The sequence below is a fragment of the Anomaloglossus baeobatrachus genome, chromosome 4 (genome assembly GCF_048569485.1).
Source record: "Anomaloglossus baeobatrachus isolate aAnoBae1 chromosome 4, aAnoBae1.hap1, whole genome shotgun sequence".
Taxonomy (NCBI): Eukaryota; Metazoa; Chordata; class Amphibia; order Anura; family Aromobatidae; genus Anomaloglossus; species Anomaloglossus baeobatrachus.
Genome location: NC_134356.1, coordinates 320,161,982 through 320,176,060, shown reverse-complemented (window position 1 = coordinate 320,176,060; position 14,079 = coordinate 320,161,982). Strand labels below are relative to the sequence as shown.

Genomic DNA, 14,079 nt, shown 5'->3' with positions numbered 1-14,079 from the left:
ATTGCCATCTCACCAAGGAAATCGGGATGAGCTGGGTAAAGCACCAAAATTGACGCATCTAATGTGGATGCAATAATTCTGGGGTGACTGCGGGCTGTTATTTTTAGGTTGGGAGGGCCAAATAACCATGGGCCTTTCTAGCCTGAGTATACTAACCTGCAGCTATCTACTTTATCTTGGCAGGGTATCAAAATTGGGGGGGACAGCATGTCATTTTTGTTAATACTTTATTTAATTTTTAAAAAGCTGCACGGGATCCCCCGTATTTTGATACACAGCCAACATAATGCCCACAGTTGGAGGCTGCAGCCTGTAGCCGTCTGCTTTATCTGCACTGGGTAACCATATACAGGGAACCCTACACCATTTTTTCCAGTTACTTATTTTTAAACTTCACAAGCAGTCACAGATGCCAGCAAGCCGGCAGTCTGACTGCAACCAATCACAGGCGCTGTAACAAAGGGTGAGCAGGGGAAGCTGTGAATATTCTTGAGAGTTAATTATCAGACCCGGAAGCAGTTTGGCAGGCACACGGGAGACACTGTAACTATAATTGTCCTGCTCTAATCACCATTTTGCTTTCGTTTTATTTTTTAATTTTTTTTTTTCCATTTTTATCCAGGTGGCCGAACCTGAACAGTAACACAGACTTCCCTGAGAAGTCAGTGTTTGGAGTCTGTGCACTGATTCTAAGTGTCTGGCATAGACCCTGAACTTTACAGTTCAAGTTCGGCTATCATTAGTCACCATATCTTGAAAAGCATACATTTAGATCTTTATGTCAACTGAGTGAATTAAAAAATACAAAATAAAAATAGATAAATTTAGCATTTTCTTTTGTCCTGACCCACAGAATAAAGTTAACACTTTTTATTTTTGTAGTACATGATTTAGCTTAAAGCGCACCAATCACCAGGATTTCCCTATATAATCTAAAGCCAGTGCTATACTGGCACTATCAGGCTAATTCTATACATAGCTTTAGTTGTGAGATTGGATGTATAGGTTTTGAAACACACGCAAGTAACATTTTTAAAATGAACAGTTTTTTGATTGGTAGCAGAGGTCGAGCAGCTAATAGCTGGAGTGGGTATTCATAGTTATTCCCGCCCCTGCCTGTCCATCCTCCCACTAGCTATTATTTATGCTAATTCCATTATAGAAGTTTGTGGCTATAAGTCATGGTGGTTAAAAGTACCTTTGCTGACGTCATACCCATGTGATCAGAAGGGGCGGGGCCTCAGCCAACAGAAAAATAATTTTGCTTCCTGGTATCAGCTATTTTTGATAATCAGACAAGGAAAAACCAGACAGTTGGGGGCTGGTATTTTCAGGCTGGGAAAGCTCATGGTTATTTGACCCTTTCCAGCCTAAAAATAACAGCTCGCAGTTGCCCCAGAAGTAGCGCATCCAGTTCTGGCGTTTTGCCCGGCTCTTCCCGAATGCCCTAGTGCGGTGGCAATCTGAGTAATATTTTTTTGGTTGATGTCAGGTGTGAATTGACAGCTGGCATCAAGCCCAGGGGTTAGTAATAGGAATCAGACACCCCCATTACTAACCCGGCAAGTGCAGAGTTTAAAAAAAAAAAAATGCACACACAGATTTTTTTTTATTTGAATAAAGACTCCACCACACTCCCTTGTTCCCCAGTTTATTAAAAAGAAATCCTCGAAGTTCTGACATAATCCAATGGTATAATGTGCCACAATGCCAATCGACTCCTATGGAGCTTCTTTCTGAGAATGAGGCTCCATAGGTCACTCCTGGTCAGTGGCAGGTACAAAATGTCTCACACTCTAGTTAGTAAATATGCACCTAGGGCTCCACCGTATTTGTAACGACTTCTAGAATAAATAGAATGTATTGTTTACATCCTTGGCGCATCTCAAAAAAGTATACAAATTAAAAATATTATTTTGATTTGTAGATCTGCTGTTATCTTTCAGGTTGTGCTTGACTTTCTCTCTACACACAGCAGTAAAAATGTTCAGATTTGCAAAAAATCAAAAATCGTTTTTCAAATCTGTTTTTTTGTGTGTGATGTCAGACGTTGTGAAGAGCATCTGGTTGCTGACTTTCAGGGATGTAGTTGGCAGTGCTGCTGCAGCTTTGCTGAGTGTTCAGGATTTGTCATGTCCTTCCCCACAGAGCCAATTAAATGTCAGTAAGATCTAACAATATGTCCTTGTCATTCTGTGGCATGTATGAGCTCGCTGCAAACGACATGACTGTTCTCCAATTATAACTTCTCCTCTTTAAAGGGGTTATCCGGCTTCTTTGACTTTTTTTTTTTTATTTCCCTATTGGGCTACATTGGGGCAGGTAAGTAGATAGAGACCACTTACCTGCCCTGCTGTCAGCCCCTCTCCCCCGGCTCAGAGTGGTCATGTGACCGCTCCTGCCGCGATTTTGCTGCTTCCGGTCATTTCATGTCAACAGGGCAGGGCCATGTTGACATGCAAATGTGGAACAGCATGTCGCCTCCCTGCTGGGCTGTACAGTGCGAGGAGTCCCCGCCCCCTTCCCTGCACTTTCCCACACATTCCCCCGCACCTCTTTTACTCTCCAGTAACCTCCCCCTGCACTGCTGTGGGGTCCGTGACCTGGGGGCGGGGCCTGGCGGCGTGGTGTCAGCGCCAGCACCGGGCCCCCTGCTTAGGATCGCACATTCAAATGTACCGGCATCACAGATGCCGGTAAATTTGAAAGTGCTGATGATAAGCAGCGCAGCGCTGCTTCTCATCACTGTCCCTCCCACTGTCTGTGCTCTCTTCAGCACAGCGGTGACGTCACTACTGTGCTGATATGTCCAGAGCACAGACAGCTGGCGAACGTGCAGGAGCGGCGGGGACCGAGGACGGGTGAGTATGTACTCCCTACATGTGTTCCCTATGGGGGGGAGGTGCAGAGCCATATGTGTGCGTGTGCAGAGCCATATGTGTGCGTGTGCAGAGCCATGTGTGTGCGTGTGCAGAGCCATGTGTGTGGGTGTGCAGAGCCATGTGTGTGCGTGTGCAGAGCCATGTGTGCGTGTGCAGAGCCATGTATGCGTGTGCAGAGCCATATGTGTGCGTGTGTAGAGCCATATGTGTGCGTGTGCGGTGCAGAGTCATATGTGTGCGTGTGCAGAGCCATATGTGTGCGTGTGCAGAGCAGAGCCATATGTGTGCGTGTGCGGTGCAGAGCCCGATGTGGGGCTGTTATTTGCAATGCTGTAGTGATACCAGGTCAGGTGCTGGGGAAGAATACTGACAGGGAATGTGTGTGCAGGAGGCGGGCAGGGGGTGAGGCTGGACACTGGGGTGGGTGGTGACGGCTCTGACTGAGGTTCAGCACAGGAAGTGGTCATGTTTGCTGGATCTGAATGTAAACAAGAAGCTGCAGAGAATAAAGGGATAATTCAAGAGTAACAAAAGTTAGAAAACAAAAAATAACAATGTAGGTGTGATTTATATGACAATACAGCACAGATAAACTCAAACATTTTTGTTAAGCTAATGTTGGACAACTCCTTTAAATACCGGGGGACAGTTTTAATATTTCTGTTTTTCTAGAATATCAGATGATCTACATAAAAAAAAAAAAATGTTTTGTAAGGATCACATCTTCCATTGTTGGAATTTTGCTTTTTTGTTCCATTTTGGAAACACAAAAAAGAAATGTCAAGCATGGCACAGATTAGTCACATGACGGACACATACGGTGCTCCTCAAACCCCATTTACTATAAAATTCAGAATCTGTGAGACAAATGTGAACAGAGCCTAAATTACCTATACTTGTATATATTAACTTGTTTGTATGATATTTGTATTCTCGTATTGTTTCAGGGTGAATTTGTCGCATCTTTGCTGTCCCTGTTGCGACAGATGACTGACAGACACTACCAACAACTTCTAGAAAGCTTCAACACAAAGGATGAACTTCGAGTAAGACATAATTGCAAGGGTTTTTTATTTTTCATTATTTTTGTTGTTTAAACAAGATTATATTTAGAAGAATTGGTACCATGCAAGGGCTTATATTGGGGTAGGTCTTATTTTCAGGGAAAGTATGTGTTTTTTTTTCTAGGTTTCAAATTTAAACCAATATGTCCTGTTTGTCTGGATCTCAAGTGTAGAAAACCATGTTTTCCGATAAATTGATAGGGCTTGCGAAGTTAAAGGGGTATTCTCAAGTTAAGAAGTTATCCCTTGTCCGTTGGACAGGGGATAACTTTCTAACCTCTGGAACCCCCACTGATCCCAAGAATTGGGAAGAACCCTGTGAAAATGGAACAGTGGTCAATGATGCACACCACCGCGCCACTCAATCTTAAAGTGAACCTGTCAACAAATTTGACGACTATAAGCTTCGGCCACCACCAGTGGGCTTTTTTATACAGCATTCTAACTTGCTGTATATAAGAGCCCAGGCCACTGTATAGAACGTAAAAATCACTTTATAATACTCACCTAAGGGGCGGTGCAGTGCAGACTGGTCGTATGGGGATTCCGTTCTCCGGTACCAGTGCCTCCTCTTTCAGCCATCTTTATCCTGCTTCTTCTGAAGCCTGGGTGCATGACTCGTCCTATGTCATGCACACTAGCTGGCATTGAAATTCTGCGCAGGCGCACTTTGATATGCCATGAGCAGGGCAGATCAAAGTATTGTAGTGCATTTGTGCAGGACCTCAATGTCGGCTAGTGTGCATGACGTAGGACGCGTCATGCACCCAGGCTTCAGAAGGAGGACAAAGATGGCCAAGAGAGGGGACGCCAGTACTGGAGAGTGGAAACACCCATCCGACCAGTCTGTACCGCACCACCCCTTAGGTGAGTATTATAAAGTGTTTTTTACATTCTACATAGCGGCCGGGCCCTTATATACAGCATTTTAACATGCTCTATAAAAGAGCCCACTGGTGGTGGCCGCAGTTTAGTCATCAGATCCAGTGACAGGTTCCCTTTAAAGAAGTGCCAAAGACAAGCCTTAGGATGGAGGGTAGCTTCTAAACTTGAGGAAACCACCTAGCTCAGTCATTAAAGTGACAGTTCAGTGATTTCAAGTAAAGCTTCATTTGTTGCTACAATACCGAACATAAGAAAATGATTGGCATTTAGCAGAATTCTCTGTATGCATTGGGATATTCATTCACATGAGACATGTTTTCGGCGTCAGTATTGTAATCCTCCAGTTGTGCACTTCTGGTCCTTGCACTAATGGAAAGGAAGTGTTATTTCTTCATTTTCTTCCTTGGTTGGATTTAAAATAACCATATCCCACCAGTGAGCCGGTCCATGGTGGCTTCCATTTAGATTCTGTGCTAGATATCAAAGGACATCCTATCTCATCCCTGGTATATGAAGATGGTATTCATCAAAAATAAATCAAGACTGCAGAATAAAATATTGGAGAATAATTTCCACAGAGGTCTTTTAAGTGGTCGCATTAAGAGTGAGCTTTTTGTTGAGTACTTTATTATTTAGTACTTGGCTAATGAAGGACATATTTTCATTTATAATTAACTCTGAAGTCATACATCTTTGCAGAAAACCCATGTAATTCAATTAGGCAGTGCATTTTTGAAGTTTTTACTTTTATGATTAAGTAATCTGAAATTGGAACATTTGAAATAAATTCCTATATTTCTCATCGTCAGAACATAATCCTTATATAAGAGATACTGTTTCTTTAGCTATATCCAAATGAGAATGCTTCATCGTGTTTGTCATCCAAATATGAGCAACAGATGAACCCTACTATATTTCAGTGGGGTAGTGAGACACTATTTTTAACATTATATATCCAAAACACTTTTATATAATTTTAGTTCTTCAGCATAAGGAAAACCCATTAAATAAATCACCCCATACTCAGTCTTGTCTGCCTCTCTTGTGGCAGTTTTCAAAATTATAATTTCACAATAATATCATGCAATGCTTCCAAAACTTGTATCTAAGTATAAGTTACAACAAGTAATTTTCATAGATTAGGGATGATATTTGTAGACAGAAAAATATATCAAGGCTCTCTCATGTCACTGTTAATGGAAGATGTCAAGAATGAAAAAAGGATTGGGCATGTTGAGTTTCAACTTGCCCGATCCTTTTGTTGGCACAGAAGATGAGCTGCCACCATTGTTGTGTGACAGGGACTTAGTTCCCTCCTTTGATTGATAACAGATGCATGTGTATGTGTTGGTAAGAAAGAATTGTTGTCAGATGAGCGATCTGCTGACCCTATCAAGACTATATGACCACCTTTATTTTCTTGTGTGTCTTGAATGCCAAGTATTGTTGGAGCTTGTTTCCTAACCATTTGTAACATGAAAACATTCTGATCTGTGTATTAGGCTGTCAGAAATAATGCGTGATCTTTATTTGTTTCCATAATTTCCACACATGCAGATATAGAAAGTGATTCATTTCCATTGTATTTTAACATGCGTAATTTTTATTTACAGGATTTTTTGTTGCAAATTTTTACTGTGTTTCGAATACTCATAAGACCGGAAATGTTTCCTAAAGATTGGACTGTTATGCGCTTTGTTGCCAACAAGTAAGTAGCTACAGTATTTGTTTGGGTTTTTTTTTATAGTGTAACCACAAATAGTTAAAACATGAACCTGGATTTACATATTTTTTTATCTTTAAACTGACTCGGTCAGCAGGTTTCTGCTATGTAATCTGAAGACAGCGTTCTGTAAGAGTTAAAACTGAGAGTTCATCCCTGCATATCTTATCACAAAGTGTGTTTTTTTTATTACCTGCAATGTTAGTTTAAACTGGCTTTATCATTAGTGGGTCTCAGGAGCCTGTGAGTTGTAGTCCGACTCCGCCATTACTGTGATTAGAGGCTTCTGTCTATGTAAACATACACTGAAACCCTGGTGTGAGTGGGGGCAGCTTGTTAAGCTCTGCTACATGAAAAATCATGGAGTGTGTCAAAACTGCTGCACTCAGTAATCTAAGTGATACATTGTTGGAGTCTGGGCCTCTCTGCCTACATTATGCCGCCCTCAGATGAGGTAGCAAAAACCTACTGACAGATTCCCTTTAAGCACTTACAATTAGATACACCGGGACCTAATGTTGATGTTGTTTTTGTATAACTGAATCTTTTTTATGAAAATCTGGCAGTAACATAAAATATGGCCTGCGTTGATGATATACACTAGTATCTCCGCTGAAGGGTATAACCGATCAGGCATGTTGGATTTCAGTATGCCTGAGCAGTTGTTTTGCTGGAAGACCTGATCAGATCAAGTGTGTGTGGTAGAGACTTATCTCCTACCTAGTTAAAATATAACGTGTTCATTCTATTGTTATTAGTGTCTGCTGACTTGCTTTAACACTAGAACTACTGGACTCGTGACACCTATATAGAAATACATGGTGCAAAGTAGTCAAAATGACTACCTCAGTAGTTCTAGTGTTTAAACATATTTTTCACATTGACATAATGTTTTAAAGCTGAGTTCATTCTACAAACCTACATATCCTATGCAACCTTTTCTGTCCGACATTTCCCTCCAAAAAAAAATATTTTCATTGTGGAATGACAAGATGTCACAGTAAACACTAATATAACACATTCTCTTTAAGAGAATCAGCAAGGCAGGTCCCCTGCCAGGTTGTCGCTGCATCTTTTATTCTTAGGGTCAGCACACACGGCGAGTAATACAGAGCGAATGGAATGCGATAAAAAAAAATCGCATTCCACTCGGACCAATATTACTCTATGGGGCATAGCATAGCCATGAGCTGTTTTTTTTTTTTTTTCTCCTCAGCCCTAATCGGACCGAGAAAACAATCGCAGCACGCTGCGGATGCAATGCGATCCTCTTTCACTCGCACTCATTCAAGTCTCTGGGGGCGAGCGAAACATCGCACTGCACTCGCATTACACCGGTGTAACACAAGTGCAGTGCAATTCTCGCATCAGCCGGCAACAGAGGAAATAGGGAGATATATCCCTCCCTCTCCTCCTCAGCGCAGGCCCTCCACTCTGCAGCTGTGGTCTGATTGAACGATCGGACCACAGTCGTATGACACTCACATGACACTCTGCTACCGCTGTGCTGCAACTCTAAGCGGAGTGTCATGCGAGGACTTGCACTAATCCCCGTGTGGCCTCAGCCTTATGGTTTTAAAAGGACATTCCCATTTTTGTAAAAGAAAAAAAAATTACTATAGTAGAAAAACTAGTGTTAATGTCCAACCCATGAAAGGAAGTGTGGCGTCAGGAAATGACCTACTGTTTTTTAAATGTTTTTTTTAAAAACTTTTGGTTATTTTTATTTTATAGATAATGATCTGTTTTACAACTAAATTGGAAATCTTGCAATTTTCCAATTTTCTCTTTGGCTGCAGAGCTATTTTTACACTAATACTTCTTGTTCAAGAAATTCACATGTACACCAATAGACTTACTTTTTTTTTTACTAATGCATCTTAACTAGTGATGGGTGAACCTGGACGGTAAAAGTCCAGATCCACTCGGATAACCAAGTACCCGTGCTATGATCCTGGGCCCTGAGTTCTAAAGAAACCCCGGGAAACTATCCAGATCCGGCCACCTGGGTAATAAAAAAAAAAAAAAAATAATAAAGGAAGAAGAAAAAAAATAAAATAAGAATAAAGCAACAACGTTATAATTACCAGACTCTGTGCTGCTGTAACACTACTTCTGGGGTTGCTCATTAACCTCATGCATGTGCCGTCCCAGTGTCTGTGATTGGTTGCAGCCAGACTGCACCCTCACTTTTTTTTCCTTTTAAATGTTTTAAAAAATACTGTTGTGCAGTCCCACCAATTTTGATACCCAGCCAAGATAAAGCAGACAGCTGGGGTTGGTATTATAAGGCTGGGGACACCCATGGTTATTGGCCCCCCAACATAAAATAGCAGCCTGCAGCCACCCAGAATTGTCACATCCATTAGATGTGACAATCCCGGCACTTTACACCCGACTCGTCCCAATTGTCCTGGTGCATTGGCAATCGGGGTAATAAGGGTTAATGGCACCTCACAGGTGCCACTAAGCCCTAGATTACTAATTGGAGGCATCTATGAAATGCCCATTACTAATCTGTAAATGAAAATAAATAAACACAAACACTGAAAAAATCCTTTATTTGAAATAAAATACAAAAAAAAACAACCTCTGTCACCCCTTTATTAACCCCAAATACCCAGTTCTGGCATAATCCACATGAGGGCCCATGACAATTCTGGCTCTTCTACATACTGAAGTCATAGCATGTAGGCACAGAACATGTTTGCACGCTGTAGCTCCAGGCAGAGACTGGATGAGTCGCAGCGATGATACTCAGTTTATGTGGTCACAGGTTCCCTCGGCACCCCACCTGTGCCCTGTGTGGAGACCAGTTTTTTCTCAGTGTTAATTTCTGTACTTGAGATTCATTGTCGTCCAATAGAAGGCTTTGTTGTCCTATGTTGATAGCTGATACACCCTGTAACTGTCTCAAGTTGTTTGGGGGATTCATGATACATGGATTGCATGAACACCTACGTAAAGGAATAAGGTTACAAGATTATGGACACTGGACATGTATTCCAACTGTTTTGCATTTAATTGGAATCTCTCACCAGGTTTTCTTTTTGTTTTTTTTTTTTTATGGTTTTTTTTTAACTTTAAGCTGAAAGCGGCATAATGTAGATACAGAGACCCTGAATCTAGCGATGGGACACTTATTGATCTACTTGGGGTAGTTTTGATTGTCCACTGCTGCTAAAATATTGATTTAGAGGACTAGTAAACCTGGTGCCTTGTATTTCTTTATATTCATAAGCTCTGTCTAACCTCATCCCCCACCATTGATTGCCAGTTTTCTGCCTATGTACAGTGTAAACGGAGAGCTGCCAATGACTGGTGTTGGTGAATCAAGAGAATGTGTTGGGGGGGGAAAAAGCACATAGGGTCTATCTGGTGGTATGGAGGATAGAAGAAGTAATAGGTGTGCTCACCTGGTGGGAATAGTAATGCACATAAAATGAAAGCCTTCTGCAGATCGAAAAGCGAGGAAGATGAGAGTGATGAATAATATCTGGATCTTTTTTGCGCTGCTCCTCTGGTATAAGGATCCATGATCATGAGAGTTATTATCAGCTGTACTTTTGTTTCTACACGTTTTAAAGCCTACACCGGTTTCTTAATCATGAAAAGGCCACAAAGTCCACAACCACCCCAGAAATGGCGCATTTATTAGATACGCCAATTCTGGTGCTTTACTTCTCTCTTCCCTATTGCCCTGATGTGGTTACAGTTCATGGATTCGCCACTTCTGGGGCGGTTGCGGGCTGCTATTTTAAGCCTGGAAAGGGACAAATGTCCATGGACCTTCTCACCCTAATCCTACTATCCCCAACTTTCTGCTGTGTCCTTGGCTGGTTATAAAAATATTATTTATTTAAATAATTAAAAAAAAAGTGTGACATCCCCTCTATTGTTTTCATATATTTTTATTAAAATAAGGTTAACAGAATAACATATCAAATCCACACAATCAAGATATTATTATGCGTAGCATACCATTATTTGAATACATGTGGGGATCTATTGTATGAATTCTTTTAAACTTTTTTTTATCTGGGGGATAGGTATAGGAAAAGAGAAAGGAGAGAGGAGGGGGAGGTAAAGTAATTACTTTATTGGGGATGAAAAAGGGGGGGAGGAGGGTGGAGGCAAGGAAAAACAAGGTGAAGAGGGAGTGGGTAAAATGAAGAACAGTGAACATATGCAAATCTCAACCATGTTAATAGGCTTCCATTCTAGGAATATAAGCATATTGTCAAAAAAGCATGACTGAAGGTTTGAATAAAAGGATTCATGTTATAAAAAGGGGTTTAAGTAGTTATAAATATTTATTTATGTAATACCTTGTATAAAACTATTCAGTGATCCCATCTTCGGTAATAGGAGGCAAAGGCATTGTTAATGGTAGCAAAGTACTTCTCGAAGTTGTTGTGAAGAGAAGTAGTTTCTACGACCTCAGAGATAGTGGGCACTGCAGGTTTCTTCCAATTAGAAGCTATAAGATTTCTAGTAACTAGAAATAAATGAGTTAGGATAGGTTTATATATAGGGTCAAATTTTTCCAAATTAAGTGAAAGCAGGGCCATTTGGTGAGTTACCTGAATTGTAGTGTCTGATTAATCAGACTAGAAATATTTTCCCAGAGGCTCTTCAATCTGGGACAACTCCAGAAAATGTTGAGTAGAGTACCTCTCTCGTCGCAATCCCTCCAACATAAAGGGGACGTCTCTCTATTAAATTTAGCAAGTCTGCATGGAGAGAGATACAAACACGAGAGAATTTTGAAGTGAGAATGATGGAGAGAGGCACATGCATTTGAAGAATAGGTTAGTGAAATGGTTTTCTGCCATTCTTCATCCGTAAAGCTCTTACTTAAATCTTTTTCCCAATCTAGCATATATTTGCTTTTGTGGAACGTTAGATCGTTATTGAATATCCCCTGTATTGTTAACCAGCCATGGTACAGCAGACAGCTGTAGGTTGCAACCTGCAGTTGTCTGCTTTACCTGGGCTGGTTATCAAAAATAGGGGGACTGTCTGTCCTTCTGTCTGTCCTTCTGTCTGTCCTTCTGTCTGTCCTTCTGTCTGTCCTTCTGTCTGTCCTTCTGTCTGTCCTTCTGTCTGTCCTTCTGTCTGTCCTTCTGTCTGTCCTTCTGTCTGTCCTTCTGTCTGTCCTTCTGTCTGTCCTTCTGTCTGTCCTTCTGTCTGTCCTTCTGTCTGTCCTTCTGTCTGTCCTTCTGTCTGTCCTTCTGCCTGTCCTTCTGCCTGTCCGTCCGTTCGCCCGAATGTCCTCCCGCCCACCTACTGTGTCTCTATCTATGTTTGCACATATTTAACAAATAACAACAAACTATTCATTTCAATGTCACTCATTTATTTCCAGTGCGTGTTACACGGATTTTGCACAGATTGCACACGGATAACACACATGTATACATGGATGAATAAAATGGACCGTGCAACACGTGCGATTTTTCAACAAGATGTGTAAAGGAGGCCTTACATAGTAAATAGCAGGAGCACATTTACAATATTCTCAGCATAGGAAAATTTTCTTTTCTCATATCCAATTGTTAAACTTATTATCTTAAGATTTGTTTATTAAAATGTACTTTGTTTGTGGGCCAATCCTTTTAATAGTTGGCACAATGAAATCGGGTAGGTAACGTTCTACTGGCACTCCAAACCTTATCAATCAACGTCTAGAGCACAGTTTGTGTGCTGATGTGAAAGGTGTTGTTTGATTTAAAATGTATGTGGCCATAGGGTTGCAGACCCATAAAATTATAATCACATTTTTTACTCATTCACTTCATATCTATACCGCAAATCACCACAACAACCAATCGATTGACTCATCAGCTCGTGGGATCTATATCGGCATCACCTTTGAACCTATTGATTGACTTTATATTTTTTAAAATCACTTAGTCACATATGCTAGTCTATAACAAAATGCCATCTGGAGATGATTTGCTAATTTTTTTATGAGGCATACTTTGGTACATCTTTTGGGCTGTGTGTCAGAAAATCAAATCTATGCACTTTGAGGTCGCATAGACTTCTCATCTAATTTGTTAATTTGTCAAAAAATATAGGACATGTTGTGGTTTTACAGTTGACATTTCTAATTTCCTGTTTAACAGGTTGTCTTGGACACTTTTTATTTTTTTTAACTATGGTCTTAAAAACTAACAAACAACTACCTGCCTGTTCAACCCGCCACTGGCTCAGAGTGGTCACAGACTGCTCCTGCTGGTGGTTCAGTTGCTCCACGTCAACATAGCTGCTATTCTTCTTCCGGTCTGCTTTGCAGACAAGGCATGATAGCTGGCTTCCTGTAGTTAGGCAGCAGGGAGTTGGCTGTCATCAGCATGACGTCGGCATTCATGACCCGTCTACAGAGCACAGCGGACACTGCTGCTCTGATGACTTGACATCATCGAAAGCTGCTGAATCTGCTAGTAGGAGCAGTCTGTGACTGATCTTTGCTGGTAGAGGTTGGTGCTGGGCACAACAGGCAGGTAGTTAGAAAATATGTAATGCGCCAAATTTTCCAACATATTTTTGTAGAGGGAATTTATTATTCCTTCTACATATCCATAAAGAAAGGTCCGGATATTCTTCATAGATTATAAAGGGGGTTCTATATAACAACTTTCAAAGTAATATAGAGCTCATACTGCAATTAGAATCAGAGTATGAGCTCTTACTGAAGTGTATTGAGTCATATTTATAATCTTGATCATGGTTTCGAGTAATCAATTATATAGTGTATGTAGTGGCCCATGCATTATACCAGTCATCAGTATATTTGTGTATAAGAGCAATATTGAAAAGCACATAAGCAGAGCAGGCACAGTAGCAAAAGCTCTAGCAGGAAGCCTACAAGCGGCAGGGATTAGATAGGCACAGTTTTGTCTTATCGCTGAGACCATACTCCATTACTGGGTTTATATCCATTGTCGTTAAGAAGATAAAGACAAGGGGGTCAGTAATTTGCCCACTTGACACCAGGATGATGCTTTGAGCACAAGCCATGCCCCTGAGGAGGAAATGGGTCCTTCTAATTGAATGAAACAATTAATTAGCTTTGCCAGTCATGAAACCAATTAAAAGGCTAATGTCTTTTCTATTCAGCCACATACTGGAGCACTCTAGATCACTTCCAGTTCCTGCAGCTGCTCCTAATCGCTGTGTGCCAGCTATACCACTTTGACTTCATAGAGCGAGCAGGAGAGAGGCCCATGGGAGATGCTTCATTTGATTAAAGACTAAGGAAAACATAAATAGCACATTGTGGTAGTTGAGAGCTCATTAGGGTTCAGTAAATCTTCAAACATGAAATCACACAGGTTTTTATTGATACTGTAAATATTCAGCTGACACGGCTGTTTCTTCTTCTTCTGTGTATTCTGCGGCACTTCAGATACAGCTGCATACAGACTAATGTTTGCAGATTACAGCCCTTTCGTCTAGTGGTGACACCTGATCATAATCAGAATTGATTTATACATACTGATTGTATCATTTCCTAGCT

General features: G+C 41.0%; 1 protein-coding gene across 3 annotated transcripts in view; it reads left to right on the top strand.

Moving 5' to 3' along the window:
• The window catches only part of DOCK4 (dedicator of cytokinesis 4), a 415,128-nt gene that overhangs the window by 248,178 nt on the left and 152,871 nt on the right, over positions 1-14,079 (top strand). For all 3 annotated transcript variants that reach the window (XM_075345007.1, XM_075345008.1, XM_075345006.1), the window contains exons 26-27: positions 3,830-3,928; positions 6,445-6,539. In XM_075345007.1, the coding sequence (XP_075201122.1) occupies positions 3,830-3,928; positions 6,445-6,539 (194 nt within the window). The remainder of the gene's footprint in view (positions 1-3,829; positions 3,929-6,444; positions 6,540-14,079) is intronic.